Below are 24,048 nucleotides of genomic sequence, written 5' to 3'. Positions count from 1 at the left end.
ATACCTTGGTAGGCCATGGGTTAGAAGTTCGCCTGCTTGGTGGGATGGACTTCCTCCAAACCCAACCCCAAACCTCTTGCTCTTTACAGTTTCACTTTTCCTTCTTATTTGTGTGCTTTGCCTGCATATATGTATGTAAATCACAGGCAAGACTGGTGCCTGCAAAACCAGAAATGGGTGCTGATTCCCTGGAACTGCAGTAAATGATGGCTATGAGCTGCCATGTGGGTTCTGGGAACTGAACCTGGGTCCTCTGCAAAAGCAGCCAGTGCTCTTAACCTCTGAGCCGTCTCCCCAGCCCCACTTTTTCCTTTTTGATCACTCACAGTATCTATCATACAAAAATGTTCATTCCTTATTTCTTCTCCATCTCCACACAAGAGACTACATACCCTAAAGAAGCAAAGGTTTTGTCTTGTTGGCTTTTTTCTGTAGTGGGTTTTGGTGTGAGGGATCAAAGAGTGCAGTGCATACTGGGTAAATGCCTCACCACCGAATAAAGGGGCTTTTTTTGTCTTTTGTCTTCTGTTCTCTGCTAGAAGCCCCAGGCCCTGGCAGTGGTAGTCTTCAGGTCATCCCACCCCCACTCTTCCTCCTTGAAGAGACAAATTTGGCAAAAATGAGAACTGACAGCAGGGCTGCAGACCTGAGCTAAGGAAGGTAAGGCAAAGCGGGTGATACCTAAGACCTCAGGACACCTAGGCCAGGGGGAGGAGGTGTGCCTGCTGCTCCAGCCCAGACACCTTGCTGCTAACTTTGGAAGGGCCCCTCTCTGCCTTGGTCCCTGAATGATTAATTTAAGAGCTACACACTAGCAAGGCAGAGGCAGGCAGATCTCCGAGTTTGAGACCAGCCTGGTCTAGAGAGCGAGTTCCAGGACCACTAGGGTTACACAGAGAAACCTTGTCTCAAAACCGCCCCCTCCAAACAAAAAATAAAAAATTAGGAGCTGGAGCAGCTGTATAGAACTGGGACTACTGGGGGTATGCCAAAGAGAACAGGGGGAGAAAGTGCTGCTTTGATGAGAGACGAAGGGAAGACACAACCTCATCAGGCAGGGGTTATTTTTATTTGAAGACAAAAACACCCAGTGTGAGAATTCATATGTAATCTGCAAGTTTTTTTTTTTTTTAAAAAGAGAGAGAGAGAGAGAGAGAGAGAGAGAGAGAGAGAGAACCCAGAATTCAAAAGGCCTGGGGAGAGGAGAGGAGGGTGGTAGGCCCTAGACAGGTAGGGTCAAGCCACATAGGGGAAATGTAACAGCAAGCCCTCATGAGGATTCAGCCTCAGGTTTTCCAGATTCAGAGAGGTGCCCTCCTCTTGGCCTAGCCGGGTACTGTTGGTACTAAGTAACAGGTTAGCGCTGGCTGGCAGACTTATGCCAGCAGGGAGGTGATAGGCCCCTAGCCTGGCTGACAGGCCCACATCCTGAAAGTTGAGCACCACCAAGTAACGCTCATTCTGGTCCCAGTGGCGGATGTAGGAGAAGAGGCCAGATGGGGAGGCCAGTGCATGGAAGTCACCATGCAACAGAGAGCGTTCTTTACCCCGACGGTCACTCAGCCACCGGAACTGAGTAAGGAGGGAGCCACGGTCTTCACTCTGGCCCTGAAAATGAAGGACACACAGAAGGACGGAGTGAGGGTCTACTGGACATCTGTAAGCCACCTGCCCGCCATGAGGGTCAGGCCCAAACTGCGTACCTTCACTGTCATGTTGGCGCTTACGAGTCCTGGGATTCGGGAAAGGATGGATTCATCCCATGGCATGAATGGGGCCTCCACAGGCTAACAAACAGAAAGTGGGGGACTTTAAAAAGGGATGGGTCCACTCCCTTTCTTCCCATTCCTTATTTTCTTTTTTTTTTTTTTTTTTTTTTTTTTGGTTTTTCGAGACAGGGTTTCTCTGTGTAGCTTTGCGCCTTTCCTGGGACTCACTTGGTAGCCCAGGTTGGCCTCGAACTCACAGAGATCCACCTGGCTCTGCCTCCCGAGTGCTGGGATTAAAGGCGTGCACCACCACCGCCCGGCCCATCCCTTATTTTCATTTCATCATTTTGTAAATTTTTTCCTGCTGGTAGAGGTCTTTGTGGCAACACCTCATCATGGCACCCTCACCTTGTACCTCTCTGCTTGTGTGGACTCTCACTAAACCTTGAGTTTCCAGAGGGCTCAGAGCCTATCAAATGGGTGCAGAATACCACTGTCCAACAAAACATTGGCTACTGTTCTGAACATATTACAAAACAACAGGCATTACCTTTAAAAATAAGTCCTTTGGTCTGGCAAGATGGCTCAAGAGAAAAGCACCTGCCATGCAAGCCTGACAACCTGAGTTTGATCCCCAGAACCCACATAAAGGCTGAAGGCAAGAACTTACTCCACCAAGCTGTACGCTGATCTCTGTGCATGTACCTACACCATACACACGCACATGCATGCACAGATGTATCTCCAGCTGAGTTCTACTCCAGGAGAATATGCTACATGATGTCTGAGGCCAGCCCAGGATATACAGTGAATATGACAACAGGAAAACCCTGTTTAAAACATATACACTTGCCACACAGCCCACAGGATGACTGACAAGGATTTTAACAAAGTTCCACCTCGGGGCTGTTGTCTGTCTGCTGCTATCCACAAGATGCCAAGATGTGATACATAAACACTCTTTCCACACTGTGCTGGGCAGAAAACAAGTGGTACCTGTCCAGGAAGGACAGCTGCCTGCAGGCCAATCTCATCCCCATAGCTGAAAACAGGGGTCCCTGGCAGAGTGAAGAGCAGCAGCTGGTAGAGTCGGAGGAGCTGAGCTGGTACAGAGGCTGTCAGGAGTCCTGCCTGAGACACCTGGAGGAAGATGCCTGTGAGCACCTCCACCCCACAACCACCACCTTCCATCTCCCCTACACCCAACCAGCATGGTACTTACACTCCAGCTGCACCAGTGACTGCCAGTGGCATTCAAATACCGAGTGACTAGCAACTCTGTGTGCTCCCCAGTAAAACTGGAATTGGACAGATAGGAGCTAGTCAACAGCAGGTCGCTGGTGGAGTCAAGTATGCTCACGATTTGCTGCAGGTCAGAGGAGTCGGTCCCTGCAATCAAGAGCCTGCACAAAGCAAGGGCAGGAGTGTCATTAGCACAAGGCAGAGAGAAGAATAAAAGTGAACAGTTTTCAAGACCAGGAAACTCCCACTGAGGGCTTAGCGCTCCAAGGGGCTCTCACAACGGGCTCAGCCAGGCAAGGGTGTTGGGTACCTACCTATCCTCACTGAAGTTCTTGGTGATATTCTGCCACTCAGCCAAGTATAAGGATGCATCCTAGCAAAAAAGAAAAAAAAAAGAAAAAAAAGAAAAAGAAAGAAAAAGCAGAATCAGAACAGAGAACATCACCGAGCCCTGGCTGAGACCCACCCCCTCTTCTCACCAAAGCTTTGCCTCACCAAAAAGGCACTCACCATCAGTTTTCCCACATCCCGAACTTGGAACCCATCCACACCATCCTGCAACCAAGAAGTCAGAGCTTCCTGCAGGGACAAAAGAATAGAGGAAAAAGATCAACACATAAGTAAGCCCTCACCTACCTCAAATTTCCCTGAGACTTCTACAAAACAGGTTTCACTCTCTCTCTTCAAAGGTTAGCCCTTGGTATGCTCTTAGTGTATAATAGCATTTTTCTATTCTCTATTTTTGCCTTTGGCAAATCACATAGCTTCGCTTTTAACAGCTACAGAAATGGCCCAAGAGAAAACATGTTTGCACAGCTCTAGCACCTAACACTTGGTATGTAGAATGAAAATTCCCTCAAATTAGAGATGAAGAAACAAGCTCAGAGAAGCAAGATGTCATGGCCAAGATCATAATCAGGGAACAGCAGAGACAGGACCTAAAATGCCCATCAAGACCCTGAGGCAAATGTACTTATCCTCTCCCAGTTTCCCGAGGCCTGGAGAGTGTGTGCTCTCCCACAAGAGCTGGTGGGAGCACGGCCAAGAATGAAAAGTTTGAAATTCAAAACACAGCCTGGGGGCTGTTGAGACATCCAAAAAGAGGCCAACTCTGCAGAGCAAGCCCAGGCCTGAAGGCTTAAGCCCTGGTTTCAACTGGCACTAAGCACAGAACCACGCCCCCACACCCGCTTTCTTCCCTTCTCATCCGCTCTCCATCTTCAGCTGAGGCTCCCACCTGAAAACATTACCAGTAGCTTTTCTTTTTGGCTTAAGACCTGTCTCCAACTCACTACATAACTGAGGCTGTCTTTTAACTTCTGATGCTCCAGCCTCCAACTCTCAGGCTTTCTCAGTACTTTGAACTTCCTATGATCATAAGATCCCAGCACTTGGAAGGCAAGAGGATCAGGAGTTCAAGGTCATCCTCAGCAACAGAGGTCTAAAACACAAATCTCCAAGCAACTGGCAAGAGCCAAACTAGATGATTACAGGAGTCTGACCCACGTGCTGAGAATCCAAAATCCTCCCTCAGAATCACAGCTAACAGCAAAGTGTCAGCATCTGCCTCTTCTTTTGTTATGTCCCTCCTGGCGGTGCCAGTGTCCTGAAACCTAGGCATCAGAAGCTAGGGGGACCCTGGAAGCTTTACCCCCGCCTGGTGGCTATACAGTTTAAACCACTACAAGGAAAGGCAGATTAGAAAAGATCATTGAAACTTCAAATTTGGAGCACATGAAGTCTCATTCCTCATTCACAGATTAACAGTAACAGGTATTTTGTGGCATTACAAAACAAATTTTTAAAAAGCTATAAAATACTTGGGATGGGGTCTAGAGAGATGGCTCAGTGGTTACGAGGACCCAGGTTCAGTTCTTAGCACCCATAGGCCAGCTCACAACTGCTTCTAACTTCAGCTCCAGGGGGATCCATCACCCTCTTCTGGCTTCCTGGGCTACCAGACATGCACATGGTGCACATACATACATGCAGGCAAAACACTCATACACATGAAAAACAAATCTTATTTAAAAAATTCATAGTGGGGCTGGAGATGGCTCATCAATTAAGAGTACTGACTGCTCTTCCAGAGGACCCGGGTTCAATTCCCAGCACACACATGGCAGATCACAGCTGTCTGTAACTTCTGATCCAGGGGATCTGATGCTCTCAAACAGACATATATGCAAGCAAAACACCAATGTACGTAAAATAAAAATAAATAATTAAAAAATAAACATGTCTGTTTAAAAAAAATTCATAGTGCAGTTAAAAAATTTTTTAAATAATAAAATACTTGGCATAATCCCAGATACATAGTAAGACCCCAGTACTTATAATTCCAGACTGGGCTCCATTCCAAACATAACAAACAAAAACTGGGAAACCAGTCAGATCAGGATTCCCACAGAGAAAGAAAAGACTTCCTATCACAAAAAGAAAAATCAAACTTCCAGACTAACATCTGAGAAATTCCCTTCCTGGCATGGCTTGGCTTCTAGAGTAAAGGAAACACACACACAAAAAGAGCAGTCAGAAAAGAAACAAGAAAAAACACTGTGCACCGTGGGCCTATCCTTCAGGCTATGGGAGGAGGTATTCCTGATTATGAGAACCTTGCTAAGTGCACACAAGGATTGCTGTGAATTAATCCACAGTCTGCCACCAACCATAAAACTCACCTTCACTTTGGTGGCTACAATGTCAGCCTGAGCAGGGAGGAACCATGCATTCTGGCCCCGGTAGTTGGGAGTGAGGTCCAAAATAATGTGAATGCCTAGAACAACAACCAGTTGAGAGGAATCCTTTGGGGTGAGAAGGAGAAGCAAGGAACCTCAACAGAAGGCTACCAAGTGCACCTATGTACGGTTTGTATCCTGGACCTGAATGAATCCCATCAAATCCCTCAGTCAATTTTACAATGGCACAATTAAGTTTGAGCTACAAGACCTGGGTCCCCCCTCAAGAAGTCTTTCAACATGTTTCAATATTGAGGTTTTGGTTTCTTTCTTTTTTCCCTTGAGACAGAGTTTTATGTGTATGGGCTGAGGATAGGCTCCTGCATCTACCTCCCAAGTGTTGAGATTATAGGTATACGCTTCTCTATGTTTACATTGTGGGGGGGGGGGGAATCAAACTCGTGCTTCACGGGTACTAGGCAAGCACTCTTACCAACATTCTCAGCCCTCCTTATTGAGCTATAAAACAATAGTTGAATCTCTTACACACGAAGGATCCACCTTATAAACTTAAAAACCATTGATTTCGGCCAGCTATGCTGGCACACTTAAGCCTAGCACTGGAGACCAGTAGAGCTCTGTCAACTTGCATCCAGCCTGGTCTACATAGTAAGGTACGGGCCAACCAACCAGAGTTACATGTTGAGATTCTACCTCAAAACCAAAACAAAAATAGATAAATAAAAATCACCCAGCCAAGAAGAGAACTCAGGAAGCAGACTGTTTAGTGTGAATCCTAACAGATCTCTCCTGTGCCTGCCCTAGAAACACTCTGAACCAGTCAGGAGTAAACAAGATTAAAAAAAAAAAACCAAAAAACTCCTGTCCTGCTTCTTGGCCAGAATGCCAAACCTTTCTGCTTCCTTGGAAAGACCTACTCTTTTTCTTGGCAGATTGCAGAAGGTCTTTAAAATCTTCCTGGGAGCCTAAAGTGGAGTCGATCTGTCTCAAGTCGGTTCCATTGATTTCATCCTTCTCGTTCTTGTGAATCGGGCCCAACACTAGGCCCTTCACCTTCAGGGTGCTCAAGTAATCCAGATGCTTCTTCAGACCTACAGTGAGGAGAAGGACGAGTTAACCAGTGAGGCATGACAAGCCTCAGGCCTCCATTCTCTCCACCACTTTCCCCACTCCCCTCAGGGGGCTGGATCACGAGACAAAGTGGCTGACGCAAGGAGCCTCGCACTTTACTTCAGAAACTGGTTTGAACTAGCTCAGGCGCCTCGTGGTTGGGGAGGAGAAAGTGCTGAGTCAGCCACCCTCAGGAAGAAGCAGGGGTAGGGGTAGAGTTTGTTTTTTAAAGAAAGGAAGGAGTGATTGTTTGCCAGGGAGCAGTGGAGAACCATCTGAGTTCGTCTGGAGAGGGAGAGGAGGAAGCAGAGCAGCAGAGGGCCCGGTTAAATGAGGGGCACACGGAGAAAGGGACGAGGGTGTGCCGCCCACTCACCAGCTATGCCTCCCTCGTTCGGGCCTACGAAGGCCTGAAGGTTGCCGACGCGATAGAGGGCGCCCTTGTGCCACCACCTCTGAACCGGCAGCTCGCGGCAGCGCGGCGCCCGAACGATGATGACCACGGCGCCCGCCAGCATGCCGAGCCAGCCGAGCCAGAAGAGCAGCAGCAGCACCCAGCGGGTGCGCACCCAGCCCGGGCTGCCGGCTACCTTCAACAGCTCCTCCTTGGACAAGCCTGTGAACTTGGCCCCGGCCTCCGCCTCGTCTTCGGCCACCTTGATCTTCACCAGGCCGTTCTTCTCCCCTGCCGCCGCCCCGGCCGCTGCGTTCATAGGCTGCTTCTCGGGTTCTATCTCGTTCAGCTCCACCTCCTTCATGTCCACTTCGGTGTCCTGGCTCATGGTGCCTGCGGAACCAGTGACACGACACGGCTTGTGGTCAGTGGGGCGGCTCGAATCCTGCCTGGACCTCCGAGAACAGAGAGCTGTCCCACGATCGTGAGGCAGGCTCAGCTTCCCTAACTGCTTCTGCCGCCCGGCGGGCGTCGCGGCGGGGAAGTGACCCGGGAGCTCCGCCCCAGTCCGCCCCTTAAAGGGATGCCGTGAAATAGTTTCTCGACTCCAGCAGCTACACAGTGTGCAGCCTCGCTGCTTGAACCTCTGTCCCTAATGCTTCTTCCAGTCAGAGTCTGGGAAACTGAACACGGAGTCAGTCACTTATAGGATAACAAACAAACAATTTGTCCTGATCAAGTTCCAAAGCCCCTCCTCCGAACGTCAGGCACCACTCCCTGCAAGGCCTCTATCCTCTCAGCAGGATGGCACCAATCTCCATTCACACCTATCATGCCTTCGCCCCAGGCAGGGCTCTGGCTAACACCCGATCTCTCCAACTTCACACAGACCCTTGCACACTGAGGCAACTACATCCCACTTCTGCTTTCCCCACACGAGGTCTTGTCTCCTGAGACAACGGACAGAGTCTTAGCTCAGGTCCTGGATTCTCCCTCGGGGCTTACTCCCACGCACCTTTCAAGACTCTGAATTTAATTCCTCAGGCAGCAACTATTTACTGAGCACCCACTCCAATCTTGTTCATCAACTGCATAGAATTAACTCTAATCCGTTCTTCTCCCTGATTTAAGATTAATCTGCAGGCAAGAACTGCAGTTGAAGTGGACACTACCCTTCTTATCCTACCTTAGCTACTAGTGAGAGAATGCTGGGCAACTGGGAATCGGACATCCAGAAGAGACTAATGGGGCTGTGATAAACATTCCAAAGGCATTCAGGCATTTTGAATATACACGATGTTCTGACTCTTACCCACCTTCCAGTACTTCTCAAACCCTCCAGTATGCCAGGCTTTCTACATCACTTGACTATGCTAGGCCCTGGAAGCAGCTTAGTTCCCTCACACTTTGGAAGCTTCCCAAATTCCCTCCAAGAGGAAAGGTGAATGGGGCAGACTGGGTTCACAGCAGGGACAACTGGACATCAACACCAGGAGGTGCCAACACTCTCAGGAACGTCTTGTTCTTTACAGCCAGTTGAGTTGTTTTCAGAGAGGAGCTTAAGAAAACAGGTCTTTTCTCCCGCTCCCACCTAGGCTGGCAGCCAAGATTGCTATATATTTGGAAGAAAGCAGAAGCCAAGATCTGAACAGTAGACAGGGGTATGAAACGTCTCGTTACCTGCCTTTCAAATTACCAAAGGTCCTCCCCAGCCTCTCTAGAGAAAAGCCTACATACCAGCTCCTAGGAAGAGGCAAAGTGAGTAAAGGTTAAGTTTCATGCCAGTGTTCACAGATGATAAGAGGTCTACCTTGCCCTGGGCATGCCAGATAAGAAAGGTTCAGGACAGACTTATACCCAGCACGAAAGCTCCAGGTTTGAGGACTGTGCAAGCAGAAGCACTCCTTGAGATGTTTCAGTGTAATGCTCCTAGAAACACAGCATGTTCATCTGGTAAATGTGCTTGCCCACCAAGCCTGACAATCTAAGTTCGATCCACATGGTGGAAAGAGAACTGACTCCCAAAAGTTGTCCTCTGGCCTCCACATGCTCACTGCCCCCACAAAATAAAATAAAATTTTAAGGTAGCATAGCATCTCCCAGCCCCCACAGCTCAGGTGGCAGAAATCAATTCCTAACCGTCTTAGAGAAGTGAACTCACCTGCTCAGTCTTTTCACCCAGCACAGCTTCCCAATCACTACTGTCCAGCCACATCAACTTTCCAGCACCTGCCAATCTCATAAGACACAGGGTATCTCCAGTCTTATGCCTCTCGTATATGCTGTTGCCCTGCTGTGAGAGAGCGCTCACCTGGAATTACTTTCCCTCCACCTGTCACTTGTCACTGCTACAATCCAGGGCCTACCATTTGTCTCTGCTTCCTTGTCTAAGTGTCTGCCCTTGAAGAGAGTGGTGAGAGCCTTGTGCTATCTGTCAATCAGTTTGTCTTCTCAGATACTATACTCTAAGCCCTTCATACGTGTTTGGTAAATGAGTGGATGAAGTGTAGGACTCAAACCCACTCTGCCCTTCTTAGAAGCAACTAAACAAAGTTAAGCACTACTATATCAAGATGAAGTGGTTAGTGTAGAAGCAAACCAAGTCTTGTTACTGTTCAAACTAAAACAAAATGGTAGCAATGGAGGACAGGAAAAAAAAAACTATAGAGAAAGAGGCCAGAGGTACCAGGCATGGTGGCATATGCATACAATCCAAGCATTTGGGAATTGGAGATAGGATTAGGAGTTCAAGGCCAGCCTCAGAAGCACAGTGAGGCAAGTCTGGGCTACAGGAGACTCTGACATGACAGAGAGGAGAGAAAGAGGAAAGGGAAGAAGGAGTTCAAGACTCCAGAGGTAAACAGAGAGCTTCATATCCTGCTAGTGTGTGTTGACTAAAATAAACTTAGAGCTAGGAATGCAGTTCAAAGGAGGGGAATTACCTACCATGTGCAAGATCCAGGGTTCAATCTGCAGCACCACAGGCACTGAAGGGTGAAGGGCTACGGATGCAGCTCGGTTGGTAAAGTGCTTGCTTAACACTTGAAAAGTGGGTTCTGGGTTCTGTCCCGACCACCACATAAACCAGGCGCAGAGGAGGCACAGGCCTATAACCTTAGCACTCAAAGGGGAGGCAGGAAAAGTTCAAAGTACCATCAACTACACAGCAACTTTGAGGCCAGCCTGGGCTACCTGAAACCCCGACTCAGAAACAAGCAACAGCAAAGACAAAAACAAAGTAAATGCAATAGATAATGCTGGGAGAAGTAGATTATGTGAGGCCATAGTGAGAACTAAGTCCAAGAAGAGGCCCAGAGGAGGCACATCCCGAAGTCAGCAGCAGAGCACTGGCGAGAGGGGCCTCCTCCTCCTTTAGAAGCTAAGTGGTAGCTCCACTACTGTCTAGAGCTGACAATGAGAAAGAAGAGAAATAGCTGAGTCACTGAAGATGCAAAGACGAGTGGGAATGAACCACCACATCCATCACAGGTACCCAAGGCACATACAGAACAGCCTACCAAGACGAGTGGGAATGAACCACCACATCCATCACAGGTACCCAAGGCACATACAGAACAGCCTACCGGGAGCTGAATACTATCTGAGCCTATCAAGTCCTAAGGTCACACAGACCTCGCAGGTCTTTGATAACATGAAACGGTTCTTCCAGCCTGAAGCAAACCAAACACTGGAAGTAATACAAGCTGGCAGCCTAGACCACCCCCGACTGGAACCACCATTGTTTATGCATCATGCAAAAAAGCACTATAGAGGGTGTCTTGAATAGACTACACAAAAGAAGAAATGAAAGGACTTGTGGGTGCCAGTCATATTCTGAAACAGCCTTGAAAAACTAAGTAGGAGGAAGCTTGGTATGAGAAACACCTGGAATCCTAGCACTTTGGAAGCCTGAAGCAGGAAGATCACAAGTTCCAAACCAGCCTGGGCTACAGAGGGAAACATGATCTCAAAAATAAAATAACAGTGTGGGGTGGAGAGATGGCTCAGTGGTTAAGAGCAATAACTGCTCTTCCACAGAACCAGAGTTCAATTCCCAGTACCCACATGGCAGCTAAAAACAGTCTGTAATTCCAGTTCCAGGGGCTCCTATGCCCTCTCCTGGCCTCCAAGGGCACTGCACACACATGGTGTACAGAAACGTACATGCAGGCAAAAAACACCCATACTCATAAATAAATATTTTTTGATTAATTTTTCTGCCTATTAATTAGACCGGGGGTGTAGCTCAATAGTAGGAGCACTTGCCAAGCACATACAAGGCCTGTGTCCAATCCTCAGAACCATAAAAATACTGATAAAATTAACTCAGGGGCTGGGAAGATGGCTAAGTCCCTGCTGTCAAGTATGACCTGAGTTTGATTCCTGGAACTCACATGGTGGGAGGAGAGAAATGCCTCTTGAAAATGGTCTTCTGAACTCCACACTTGCTACATGGCACCTGCTCACACAAATAAGTAAATAAACAAAAATATATTGTTAAATAAATAAATGCAGCTAGCACATGCCTTTAATCCCAGCACTAGGGAGGCAGAGGGAGGCAGAGGGAGGCAGATCTTTGTGAGTTCAAGGCTAGCTTGGTCTACAAAGCAAGTTCCAGGAAAGCCAGGGTTACACAGAGAAACCCTGCTGTGAGATGTCCTGTATGTTGTGAATAAATAAAACGCTGATTGGCCAGTAGCCAGGCAGGAAGTATAGGATAAGCAGGACAAACAGAGAAGAGAGGCTGGGAGGTGGAAGTCTGGAGGAGACACCAGCCCGCCGGGCCGTCCAGGGAGCAGCAGGTAAAGCCAGGGAACACATGGCGACACATAGATTAACAGAAATGGGCTGAGTTTAAGTGTAAGTAAGAGCTAGATAATGGTAGGCCTGAGTTAATGGCAGAGCAGTTTAAATAATCTAAGCGTCTGTGTGTTTATTTTATAAGTGGGCTACGGGCTTGGCAGGACCCAGAGAGAAACTCTTTAGCTACAAAACCCTGTCTCAAAAAATCAAAAATATAAAATAAATAAATGCATAGTGTTAGGAGCATAGCTTAGTGGTACAGTGTGTGTTTAGCATGTTCAAGTTCCTGTGTTGGATCCCTAAAACAAACTAAGACTGACAGACAGAACTTCCCCCCTGGGTCTCCCAGTTCCTGGTGAAGCTCTCCACATTTGCACATTTCCTTTTTCCACTACAAGGAGGCAGTGCCTCTTGCTACCAGGTGGGGGCAGGGTTGTTCTTTGGCCAAACATTTATTTGGTAGCACTCTAACAGCAAGCTCATTTGATTAACAACCAGTGATGGAGGACCAATTGGACTGGAAAAAGATCAGTAAAAAATATAGAGGGAGATTGAGGCATGAGGAGTAAGAGTTCAAAAGCAGTCCAAGCTCTCAAAAACAAAATATGTGTATATATCTGTATAACTTAGTGGTTAGAGTGCCACCTAGCACATACTAACTTATCCATCATCTGTCTATCTCTATCATCTACCATCTATGCATCTGAAACAATAAACTAGTAATTACATATTGATTTCCATTTGTGTCTTATACCCTGCTAGGTAATAGGGAGATGATTCACCTGCATAAGATCAAATGGGAAGCCGGGCGGTGGTGGCGCACGCCTTTAATCCCAGCACTCGGGAGGCAGAGCCAGGTGGATCTCTGTGAGTTCGAGGCCAGCCTGGGCTACCAAGTGAGTCCCAGGAAAGGCACAAAGCTACACAGAGAAACCCTGTCTCGAAAAACCAAAAAAAAAAAAAAAAAAAAAAAAAAAAGATCAAATCAGGAATTTTGTGGCTGGTAGGAGTGGTGTGTCAGGCTCTGGGGAGGGAACTGGTGAGATAGCAAGTAAAGGCACTTGCTTTGAAGCCTGGTGGTTAGTCCCTGGGACTCACATAACCTGTGTTGTATCTCTGGGACTCATATAGTAAGAGAGAAACAACTCCTGAAAGTTGCCTTCTGACCTCTACATGTGTACTGTGGCTTACCTGCACATGTGGGCTCACACACACACAAATACTTGCAATAAAGATTTCTTTAAAAAAAAAAAATGGGGGCTGGAGAGATGGCTCAGAGGTTAAGAAGACTGACTATTCTTCCAGAGGTCCTGAGTTCAATTCCCAACAACCACATGGTGGCTCACAACCATCTGTAATGAGATCTGGTGTTTTCTTCTGGCCGGCAGGCATACATGCAGACAGAACACTGTATACAACATAATAAATAAATCTTTAAAAAATAATAATAAAATAGGGGGAGGGGCAGAAAATAAATAAATAAATAAATAAAATAGCCGGGCAGTGATGGCGCACGCCTTTAATCCCAGCACTCGGGAGGCAGAGGCAAGTGGATCTCTGTGAGTTCAAGGCCAGCCTGGTCTACAGAGTGAGTTCCAGGAAAGGCGCAAAACTTCACAGAAAAACCCTGTCTCAAAACACCAAAATAAATAAATAAATAAATAAATAAATAAATAAATAAAATGGTCAACTTTTTTTTTTTTTTTCGTTTTTTTCAAAACAGTGTTTCTCTGTGTAGCTTTGCGCCTTTCCTGGCACTCGCTTTGGAGACCAGGCTGGCCTCGAACTCACAGAGATCCGCCTGCCTTTGCCTCCCAAGTGCTGGGATTAAAGGCGTGCGCCACCACCTCCCGGCCATAAACGGTCAATTTTAATTAACAACTTGACATAACCCAGAATCACCTGGGAAGAGAATCCCAATGAGGGATTATCCACATTGGTTTGACCTGTAGCCATGTCTGTGGGGGACTGTCTTACTTAAATTAACTGATGTAGGAAGACAAAACTCATGCATATGGCATCCTTCATTCCTCATTCCATACGGGGTCCCCAGTTGTCTCAGAGTAGAGAAGTTGAGCTGAGCACAAGCAAGCAAACAGGTGCCCGTGAATGCATTCGTTCATTTTTGTTCTTGGCCTCTTGAGGTTTGTCTTGACTTCCTGACAATGATGGACTGTAACCTGAAACTGTAAGCTATAATAAACCACTCTCTCTCCTAAGTTGCCTTTGGTCGGGGTACTTTGTCACAGCAACAGACAGGAAACTAGGGCAGAACACACTGGTAAGGGAGCAGGGCTTCTTTCCAGCAGTACTAGTCAAACTGGACTGTAGCCCAAGGGCAGTGGAGAAGCACTGAGGACTGGGAGTTGAGAAGTGAACTTAAGCAATTTTTTAAACAGGTTTTATTTTATGTGTAAGGGTATTTTGTTTGCATGTATGTTTGTGCACCATGTACATGTCTAGTGTCCTTGGAGACCAGAAGTGTGTCAGATCCCCTGGAACTGAAATTACAGATGGTTGTTAGCTTCCATATGAGTGCTGGGAATTGAACACCCTAGCTACAAAGTAAAAAAATGAACTAGAAGGGAAGAAACTGCAGTGTGGCCGTTTATGGTTGAAAGAAACAACCAACTAGGGGTAAGGCTAGGGATGTAGATCAATTAGTAGAAGGCTTGCTAGTTTACAAAAATCCTGGTTTTGGACAGGTGGTGGTGGTATATGCCTATAATCCCAGCATTCAGGAGGCAGAGGCAGATGGATGTCTGTGAGTTTGAGGCCAGGCTGCTCTACAAAGCATGTTCCAGGACAGCCAGAGCTGTTACATAGAGAAACCCTGTCTCAAAAAAAAAAATAAAAAAAGTCATGGGTTTGAACCTCACCACCTCATAAAACTGGTGTCCTGGCACACACCTGTAATCCCAGTACTTAGAGGGTAGAGGCTAAGAATTGACAAGGTAATATTGAAGGGACACCAGCCCACTCAAGCATGGCTCTGGCAGGCCTTGCCCTTCTCCCCCATTCCCTCTGCCTTGCTAAAAACCGGTAGATTACATTTCTAAAGCTGGCCACCAAGGTCTATTCCCTTATTTGGCCACTTCCTCCTCCTGAGGCTGACCACCAAAATCCAGCACTCAAAACCCCCTTTGATTCACCTAATTAACATGCCCAATTAAAATAAAACACCTCATCCTAACATGGGGTTTCCCCCTTTCCCTTTATAAACCAACATAAGCTTATGTGCCATGTCTGTCTCCCCTCCACCCAGAGGCAGTCCTTTGTCCTCTGTGACAAATACCACCCGCCCACTTTCCCTTTTCCCCTTCCCCTTCTCCCTCATCCCTTATCTGCATCCTAATCCATTCTAACACAGACCTCTCCTTTTTCTCTTCTTAAGAATGACACCTGCAAGGTCATTTGCTGCTGTTTTTCTGCTTGAGTCAGAAAGCAGCCACTTTAACTTTTCTTCCCTGCTTAATAAAGGATCTCTGTGAATACAGATGTTTGGGTGGGTCTCTGCCTAATCTGGGGTCTGAAGAGAGCCCCCACTGTGTGGGAGTCCCTTTCAAATATAGCAATCATAAAATGCCCAAATCAGCAGACAATAAAAAGATTACAAATATTTATTACTAGAATAGTTAATCTCCAATGAAGGTAGGCCTGCTTTTCATCAATGCACTCAAGTTTGCATATTCCCAAGATCTGGATAATTTTCCTTAATGGGTCAAAAGTAGAGATTAGAGTACCTAAGTGACAGCTCTGCCCCAGTAGCCAGGTAGTGATTTGGGGTAATTTAATATAATATTCACTTTTCTCATATGGAAAATGGGATTATTTTGTTTCGGTTTGCTTTTGTTTTCTTTTTAACTTTAATTTATGTAAGTCTGTGTAAATATATACCACATATGTGCAAGTGCCCAAGGAGGCCAGAAGAGGGGCGCTATATTCCCTGGAGCTGGAGTTACAGGTGGCTGTAAGTGACACAATATGGGTGTTAGGAACTGAACTTGGGTCCTCTACAAGAACAGCATTTGATCTTAACTCCTGAGCCATCACTTTAGCCCCTGTTATAAACACTCCAGAACCCACATTAAAAAAAAAAGTAGCCGGGAGGTGATGGCACATCCCAGCACTCGGGAGGCAGGGAAGGCGGATCTTTGTGAGTTTGAGGCCAGTCTGCTCTGCAGAGGGAGATCCAGGACAGCCAGGGCTACACAGAGAAACCCTGTCTTGAAAAATCCAAAAGAAAAAAGGAAAAGGAAGAGAGAGAGAGGGAGGGAGGGAGGAAGAGAAAGAGAAGAAGGAAGGAAGGAAGGAAGGAAGGAAGGAAGGAAGGAAGGAAGGAAGGAAGGAAGGAAGGAAGGGGGAGAGAAAGAGAGAGTGAGGGAGGGAGGAAGGAAGAGGGAGAGAAAGAGAAAGGGAGGGAGGGAGAAAGGAAGGAAGGAAGGAAGAGGAGGGAAGGAGGAAAGAAGGAAGGAGCCTGGAGAAATTGCTCAGTGGTTAAGAGCACCAACTGCTTGTCCAGAGGACCCTGGTTCAATTCACAGCACCTAGATAGCAGCTTACAACCATCGGTTAACTGCAGCCTCATAGGATCCAAGTACCTCATCTAGTCTCCATGGGCACTGCATGCACACGGTGCACAGACATACACGCAGGCAAAACACACACATAAAACGGTTTGTGGTGATGGTGGCTTGCAGTCCTCCAGCCAGGGAAACAAAGGCTAGCCTAGCCAGGTCAAAAGAAAGGAAAGAAGGGGGTGGGCTCCAGCCATATGTCACGGTACCACCCTCCCCTAGCCTCCTTGGGCACTGGGCACACATATGGTACACTTGTATAGACAGAGGCAAAACACAGACATAAAATAAATAAATCCGAAACAAAATAAAACAAATTTACTGGGGATTGGAGAGATGGCTCAGAGGTCACTAGTTTTTGTTGCTCTGGGTTCAGCTGCCAGCACCCACATGGTAGTTCACAACCATTCTAACTGCAGTTTCAGGGGATCCAGTGCCCTCTTCTAGCCTCTGTGAGTACCAGGCACACATGTAATACACATACATGCATGCAGGCAAAACACTCATACTCATAAAACAAAAATAATAAATTTAAATAAATGGCTTCTGGCCTGCTAGTAGACATATACTTTATTTGTGGTATTTTTTCATGTGACAACTAGGGAAAAGACTATCCTTTTTCCAGTGGACAGGGTCACAAGGAAAGATAAGCAGGCCCAAAGATTATTTATTTATTATTGTGTATTTGCTTGCTCCCCAAATTACCGTGCAAACAACTACATGCAAAAGCATCAAGATGAAATGCACACAGGTATGGTAGTTTCTGTCCAGCCCATTGCCACTTGAAGTGTACTCTCAAACTGTTCTTTAAAAAAAAAATTATGAGCCTGGCATGGCAGTGCACACCTTTAATCTCAGTGCTTGGGAAGGAGAAGCAGAAGAATCTCTTTAAGTTCAAGGCTGGTTCTGCATAGTGAGTTCCAGGACAACCAGGGCTATGTAGAGACCCTGTCTCAAAAAAAATTTATTTTTTTCAATTGTGTGTACACACGAGTCTCTGCACATGAATACAGGTGCCCTCAGAGGCCAGTTGGACATATACTGGAATTATAGGCAGTTGTGAGTCACTTGACATGGGTGCTAGGATGAAACTCAGACACTCTAGGAGAGTACAGGCTCTTAACCACTGAGCCATTTCTCCTCTCTCACTGAACTATTTTATTTATTTATTTCTTGGTTTTTCAAACAAAAGGTTTCAACTATGTAGCCCTGGCTGGCCTGGAACTCATTACATAGAACATGCTGGCCTCAAACTTTGCCTGTCTCTGCCTCCCTAGTGCTGGGATTAAAAGCATGTATCAAAATGCACAGCATCTTCTTTTATTAAATTTTAAATTTATTTACTTTAGGTATTTGAGTGTTTTGCCTACATGCATGTATGAGTACTGCATGTGTGCCAGGTGCCCTTAGAGGCTAGAGGTGGATATTAGATCTCCTGAAACTGGAATTGCAGATAGCTGTGAAATGAACCAGGGTCTGCTTCAAGAGCAACCAGTGATGATTTCGGAATCAGGCTGTCTGGATTTATACCTTGGATCTGATATTGCTTATTTGGGTAACATTCAGCTTAATCTCTTTAGGCCTCAGGTTCCACATCTATGACTTTACCTTAACACCTTCCATCTCGAATAGTAGGATTATTAAATGAGGTCATGCATTAGAACCACTAGTAAGAGACTAATAAATGTTACAACGAAAGCTTATGCACATAGATGTTTGCTATAAATGATTAATGATGTGATGTTGCTGCATAGTCTCAATAACCAATCTATAGCTAACTGTGACCTAGACAATTGTTAAATTTTAAGAACCTCCCCCCAAGAGCTCTTAGATATAAGACCACCTATGTATAAAATGAGGGTTGTCGATGTCCCTACCTCTTGGTATTGTGGACAATATAGGGTGCTTGAAACGGTAAGCCCATTTGTGTGGAGAGGTATCAGACTCAGTAGTAGAGCGCTTGTCTATACATGCACATAGTCTCAGGTTTAATCTATAGCACTGTTAAGAACAAAAACATGCAACATGCTCCAAAAATGACACCTAATGTTGGCCCTACTTCATTCGGGCCAAGATCATGGAGAAAACAGACTAGACAGCAAAACACGGAGAGTCAAAAAAAAAAAAAAAAAATCTGTCTCCAGAATGACGCGGGGCATCGAGGCCTGATTTTGTTTCCCTAAACGGCTCCATGCAAGGGATCTCCAACCGAGCTCAGCCAGGGGCCCAGTACCTGAGTCGCCCCCTGCGCTGACAACCTGGACGTCAGGCCCCGTCTGCTTGCTGGGCGGCTGGCGGGGAACCGAGACGCCGCCGGTGGAGTGTTCATTAGGTTCGGGATCCATAGCGATGGATCTTTAGCTTGAGGGCAAGGAACCAGGTAAAGGTATGGGGACCGGTGGCCGTAACCCAGACAGTCAAGCCGCAGTGGTTACGAAGCCAAGCCTCAAGCGATGACGTTTCATCTGCAGTGGGCTGGAACCACCTAGCCGCAGCGCCCAGGGAGGGCCGCCGCACTCCCCTACAGCGCCTGCGCCTCTTTTCGCGCCTCAAGTTCAAGGCGGAGCGCTCTTAACGCGCTTTGGCGGAATCCTGTACCCACAATTCCCCCGGCCTGCACGTCGTTTACGTAAGCGCGTGCGTCCCTCCTAGTCCCGCCTCCAAGTCCCGTGGGCCTCTGCGAAATGGTATTTAAGGGACGGCCGTTGTTCTTTTCGGTCTCATTTTTCCGTGGTCTTGGTAAGTGTGGTTTCCTACGGCTGTTTCGTTTTGTCTTTTACCAACCTGTCTCACGCAGTATCGGCGGCGGGCTTCGGTCCCACAGGCATCTGCCTGCCCCTGTTGCGATTAAAGGCATGAACTACCACGTCTGGCTTTTCCTCGTGAAAGAATTGTTTCTGGTGGTTCTTATTTTTTTTTTTAAGAGCCCGCATGAACATAGCGTTTCCCAGACGTGATCCTTTTTAACTTACGTAACTGGGGCAGGGAGGTTAGTTACGTTTGGGGCTCTTCAAGACCTTGGCACAGCAGGGCTTTGTGAAGGACAAAATGGTGGCGGCGGTGCAGGGCCGTCCCCTATGATGAGTACCTTCTCACAGACCTGTACTGATTTCCATGAGGATAAGTAACTCTGAGGAGGCTGGCCCTGGACCTAAAGCCTTCTGCCCCCGCCCAGCTATGTCTTAAAAAGAGGTATAGAAGTAACCGAATGATAACATTCCTTTGTAGATTTGGGAACGTGATTGCATACGGAGGAATGGAAGTGTGTTCTTGTTTTAAGAGTAAGTGCTTATGGCTTTACTTTTGTTGGTCTTGGTTTTGCTGACTGTAGTATATAACTGTGCTGCAGGGATGATTTAAAACCTGAACTCTCTCTTTCTGATGGTGTAGTGGAGAAAAGAAAAAAGTTCTCTGAGTAGCACAGTCTACAGCAGATATTTGGGTTTGGTTTGGAGTAAGGTCTGTTACTGAGGTGTTTTCTTTCTTTTTTTCTTACTCAGATATGGTTAATCTCAACGGATTTTACACTTTGGAGCCAGGCTAGGTTACTCTTACAAAGAGGACATTTTGCTAGTAGTCAAGGTGGGTAAACATGGTTTATGCACACTTAAGAGGGAGCACATTTAAATGACCACTTAATGATGAGTGTAAATGACAAGCATATGACTGAATTCTAGTGATGTCATCTTTCTACTGAAAAGTGGGCTGAAAAAGGATGGAGAGAGTGCCGGGGCGGCTATGATTAAATTAAGTAATGGTTTGGTTTTTCTGTGTCCAGCATCCTGTAACTCAACTCTGAGGAACTCAAACTACATCACAGGATAAATACAGGTAATTGTCCTAATGAGACTAGGGCATTCTCATCTGTGGAAAAAACATTGAAGCAGCACACTGCCCCCTTAGAGCTCGTGTGCTCTACTTACTTCTAGAGAACACCATCTTACTAAGTTCTTAAACCCGAGTCACTGTCAGATGATTTGAATCAATGCACTGATGCTCTGTGAAGGTGTGAATTAATAGCATGTTAGAGTTCTGATGGCAGTTAGTGGTAATGAAGGAATATTGGTCCATCTTGATGGTTGAAAAATAACTGCTTGTTACTCATTCCCAGGTTGTCCCGATGATTTGTCTAAAGGTGAGGTCATTTTCCTTATTAATGAAGTTGAGCTTGTTTAGATAACTAATGGGGTTTGTCACCAAAGCAAACAAGCCATCCTTTTAAACAGTATTCTGTTTTTTGGGCTTTTTTAAGGTTTATTATGTGTACAGTGCTATTTTGGCCAGAAGAGGGCACCAGCTCTCATTACAAATGGTTGTGAGCACCATGTGGTTGCTGGGAATTGAAATCAAGACTTCTGGAAGAGCAAACATTGCTCTTAACCTCTGAGCCATCTCTCCAGCACCCTGTTTCTTTGGAATTTCATTTGCCTCCCTATTTCTCCTAGGTACTTAAGTACACACAAACCAAATCAGAGTGCTCAATATTTTGCCAGTTGGGTAACAGTGTGGAAGAGAATTGGATCCATAGGAACCAAAGAACAACACCATATATTTAGAGTTCCTGGCTGTCTGTTAAGAATAGTAAGATAGCCAGACATGGTGGTGCTGCACACCTATAATCCCAGGACTCAGCAGGCAGAGGCAGGTTGACCTCTTGAGTTCCAGGGAAATGCTGCCTCAAGAAGAAAGACTAAGATGGGTAGTAACTATTTCTGGGTTTTTATCTAATTAGCTTTCTTGATTCAGGAGGCGTGTATTCCTGTATACCATGAATCTCCAGCATTCAGAGGTTAGTTTTTTTTTTCCCCCCCTTTGGATGGGGTTTGTTCAAGAAGGCAGTTTCTATGATGAATTAAACTAGCTCACTATGACTGTCCGTGAAAACATATGAACACCTGAGAAACAGAATAGCAGAGTGTCTCTGGGTACCTGCATCCAGCCTTTCATTAAACAGTTGTTTTCCCCCCTCAGGTTCTGTTAGCAGTAACATACCTGTTGGTACAGAGGTAAGTAAAACTAGTGTGTACCCATGCATGTAACATTGGGTTTCAAAGTTCCTAAAGGCACTTAACATATATGATGACTTTCATAGAATCTCGTTCGGCTGATGATTGCTGTTGAGACTTGGAAATCTGAATTATCTCAGAAAAATGGGTTAGATGGGAACAGTTGGTTGCATGATTTAAACATTGACCATCTTGTTTCAGATTTGGTGTCCTGCCTAAAGACAAGGAACCATGCCAGGTAAATATGCTTTTGTAATGCTGTTTGCTATGTAAATGGTACCATTGTGCAGTGCTTTGATCTAGTGAATTCTTGCTCACCAGTGATGAGTTGAATACCGCCCCAGTCTGATAGCTGTGAAGAAAGGTATTTACTGAGTTGTGAGCTCACCCTAGATCAATTATGAAAAGTTAGCACATGATCTCTATAAAATGAGCTCCCATTACAAATAATTTTCTTCTAAGCAAAAGGGATAATGGGCCTACTTTCTGGTCTATCTTGCAGGGAAATAAAAACTGTCTTCACTCAAGGCCAGGCTGGAATGAGGTAAGAAAACTTAGATGTAAGGTGTACTTAACTATAATTTCCCCATGAAGAAACATTCACACGTCTTACTTCCTGTCCTAGCACCAGAGCCTGAAAAGGTGAACCCACTGGGGCTGGCTGGGGGAAAAGAGGAAAATTTGTTCCAGAAGGAACTGTCTGAGGGATTGAGTTTCTGTATACAGACAGGGAAGAATTGTCGATTGATTAAAGAGCATAAGGTAGCTTGTCTCTTTATTTCCAGGTCTGAGGAAAAGAATGAGGAGCATGTGAATGGTAGGTAGCCCCTTTGGATCATTGGCACTGAGTATGGGGGCAGGCTGGAGGAACCCAACAGTGATTAGACAAGCTGTATTGTCGTGTACCACGTGTGTGCCTTAACACTGAAGACAGGAGGGTGTGGGTGCATTGGGCATGCTACATACATTTGCCTAATTGTAACTTATTTTACAGGAATCCAAATCTTCAAGGATGTAAAGACATCTCTGCTCCCTCTACATACAGTTTTGACAATTTGAAGTTGTCTGTCTTCATTTTCTTAATTAAATTCTTTAGAATTTGTGGTGTGGTTCATCTGTTTAGTACTGAAAGTGAATGCTGTTGGGTGTCCTTAAAGTTTGTTACTTGCATTTGTTTGGGTGGGTCCTAGGAATTAGGGTCTAAAGGCTTGCCAGTGCTGTGCCACATCACAAGACCACACAGGTTTATCCCTAACAAGCAAGCTGCTGTCCTGAAACAGCAAGTGGATGACAGCCTTGCCCTCTGAGTGAGGGGTTTTTAAAGGGAAAAACAATCAGGGTACCACAAGTCTCTGTCATATGATTGGGTGAGGGTATGTAACAATTGAATTTTCTGGTTGGGGTTTACAGTTATATTTGAGCAAGCCTGGACAAGTCCTAGGCTCTGTCCTTGCTGCCATGAAGGCTGGCTAGCCTCACACTTAGCTGGCTGGGGGCCTGACTTGGGGACTCAGGCTCTGTCCTTGACAATGAACAAACTTGGGCAGTCAGTATGTGTAGAAAGAGCTACTGCAAGGACTGTCTTGTTCATGGCCCTCCCAGAAATTGCTCAAGTCTCAGGAAACTTCAGGTGCTGGTTGTGTAGTCCCCTAGACTACTCTAGCCTCACTGTAGCCTATGAAAGGCTTGTCTTCCAACACCATTTGCTTAAAGAGGGTATTAATCCCTGGGTTTTATTATGTCCTCAGATGGGATAATCCAAAATTTTGGCTGCCAAATGAAAGAACAGCCATGTTCTGTTCATGTAGGTCTATTCATGTATGTAGAGAGCCTGCAGAAAACGACCACTACCACAGTTAGAGCCAACTTTGAAGCAAGCTTTAATTAAACCCTGGCCAGGATCAGTTTGTAGCATCTTAAAGAAAACCCATAATTAATTACATTTCCCATTTGGTCCAGTCTGCCAAGCAAACATCCTGCTGACCTACCTCCAGTCTGAAATTCCAGCCCACGGGATAGTGCACAGTAGTGTAGACAATCAAATGATTAGGGTGACAATGACTGGTTGGTTAGCTGCCATAAGCAATATCCTCCAGCGTTTCAGGGCGAGGGGCTTGTAGATCAGAGGCATTTTGGTTTCATGGGTGTGTCAGGCATAATTCAAAAATTTTAACTTTAGCCGGGCAGTGGTGGCGCACGCCTTTAATCCCAGCACTCAGGAGGCAGTTCAAGGCCAGCCTGGGATACAGAGCGAGATCCAGGAAAGGCGCAAAGCTACACAGAGAAACCCTGTCTCGAAAAACCAAAAAAAAAAAAAAAAAAAAAAATTTAACTTTGAATCTCAAGTCCTGTGCTAAGAGACTGAGAACAGGTTTTGTCAGGTCAGCTACTTCGTATTGCTGTCTTAACTCACTAATCCTCTCAGGTACCTGCCAAAATGAAACAAGACAAGTAATTGGCCATTCCACCAGGAAAGGGAAATAGACTAACAAAAAAATTAACCATTAG

At 46.0% G+C, this 24,048-nt stretch overlaps 1 protein-coding gene, 1 long non-coding RNA gene and 7 other non-coding genes across 16 annotated transcripts; 8 read left to right on the top strand and 1 right to left on the bottom strand.

Annotated features, from left to right (window-relative positions):
- Positions 1-1,142: 1,142 nt before the first annotated feature.
- Slc3a2 (solute carrier family 3 member 2) lies at positions 1,143-19,410 on the bottom strand. Of its 2 annotated transcripts, none has more exons than XM_059261515.1 (10): positions 19,319-19,410; positions 7,137-7,547; positions 6,568-6,741; positions 5,633-5,727; positions 3,462-3,530; positions 3,266-3,324; positions 2,932-3,112; positions 2,706-2,849; positions 1,704-1,787; positions 1,143-1,608 (listed from the first exon to the last, which is right to left on the bottom strand). In XM_059261515.1, the coding sequence occupies exons 1-10, from the start codon at positions 19,389-19,391 to the stop codon at positions 1,237-1,239; spliced, it is 1,662 nt and encodes a 553-aa protein (XP_059117498.1). In that variant the 5' UTR covers positions 19,392-19,410; the 3' UTR covers positions 1,143-1,236. The 2 variants fall into 2 exon arrangements, with proteins under 2 accessions (XP_059117498.1, XP_059117490.1); XM_059261507.1 differs by lacking the exon at positions 19,319-19,410 and adding an exon at positions 18,768-19,123.
- LOC131909720 (uncharacterized) lies at positions 19,166-22,643 on the top strand. Of its 7 annotated transcripts, XR_009378923.1 has the most exons (9): positions 19,166-19,273; positions 19,763-19,815; positions 20,035-20,116; positions 20,313-20,669; positions 21,267-21,323; positions 21,506-21,540; positions 21,742-21,778; positions 22,043-22,084; positions 22,326-22,643. It is a non-coding gene; the product is annotated as an uncharacterized LOC131909720 (long non-coding RNA). The 7 variants fall into 7 exon arrangements; XR_009378920.1 differs by having other exon boundaries at positions 22,043-22,643; XR_009378921.1 differs by having other exon boundaries at positions 21,506-21,778.
- Positions 19,878-19,954, top strand: LOC131902904 (small nucleolar RNA SNORD26). Its single transcript, XR_009377174.1, has one exon. It is a non-coding gene; the product is annotated as a small nucleolar RNA SNORD26 (small nucleolar RNA).
- LOC131902903 (small nucleolar RNA SNORD27) lies at positions 20,168-20,236 on the top strand. The gene has a single exon (XR_009377173.1). It is a non-coding gene; the product is annotated as a small nucleolar RNA SNORD27 (small nucleolar RNA).
- On the top strand, positions 20,502-20,575 carry LOC131902902 (small nucleolar RNA SNORD28). Its single transcript, XR_009377172.1, has one exon. It is a non-coding gene; the product is annotated as a small nucleolar RNA SNORD28 (small nucleolar RNA).
- Positions 21,374-21,438, top strand: LOC131902901 (small nucleolar RNA SNORD29). The gene has a single exon (XR_009377171.1). It is a non-coding gene; the product is annotated as a small nucleolar RNA SNORD29 (small nucleolar RNA).
- On the top strand, positions 21,607-21,675 carry LOC131902905 (small nucleolar RNA SNORD30). Its single transcript, XR_009377175.1, has one exon. It is a non-coding gene; the product is annotated as a small nucleolar RNA SNORD30 (small nucleolar RNA).
- Positions 21,854-21,921, top strand: LOC131902906 (small nucleolar RNA SNORD31). Its single transcript, XR_009377176.1, has one exon. It is a non-coding gene; the product is annotated as a small nucleolar RNA SNORD31 (small nucleolar RNA).
- Positions 22,124-22,249, top strand: LOC131902907 (small nucleolar RNA SNORD22). The gene has a single exon (XR_009377177.1). It is a non-coding gene; the product is annotated as a small nucleolar RNA SNORD22 (small nucleolar RNA).
- Positions 22,644-24,048: the final 1,405 nt, after the last annotated feature.

Source organism: Peromyscus eremicus, chromosome 1 (assembly GCF_949786415.1).
Source record: "Peromyscus eremicus chromosome 1, PerEre_H2_v1, whole genome shotgun sequence".
Taxonomy (NCBI): Eukaryota; Metazoa; Chordata; class Mammalia; order Rodentia; family Cricetidae; genus Peromyscus; species Peromyscus eremicus.
Note: the sequence above shows the minus strand (reverse complement) of the source record. Positions and strands in the feature narration are given on the sequence as shown.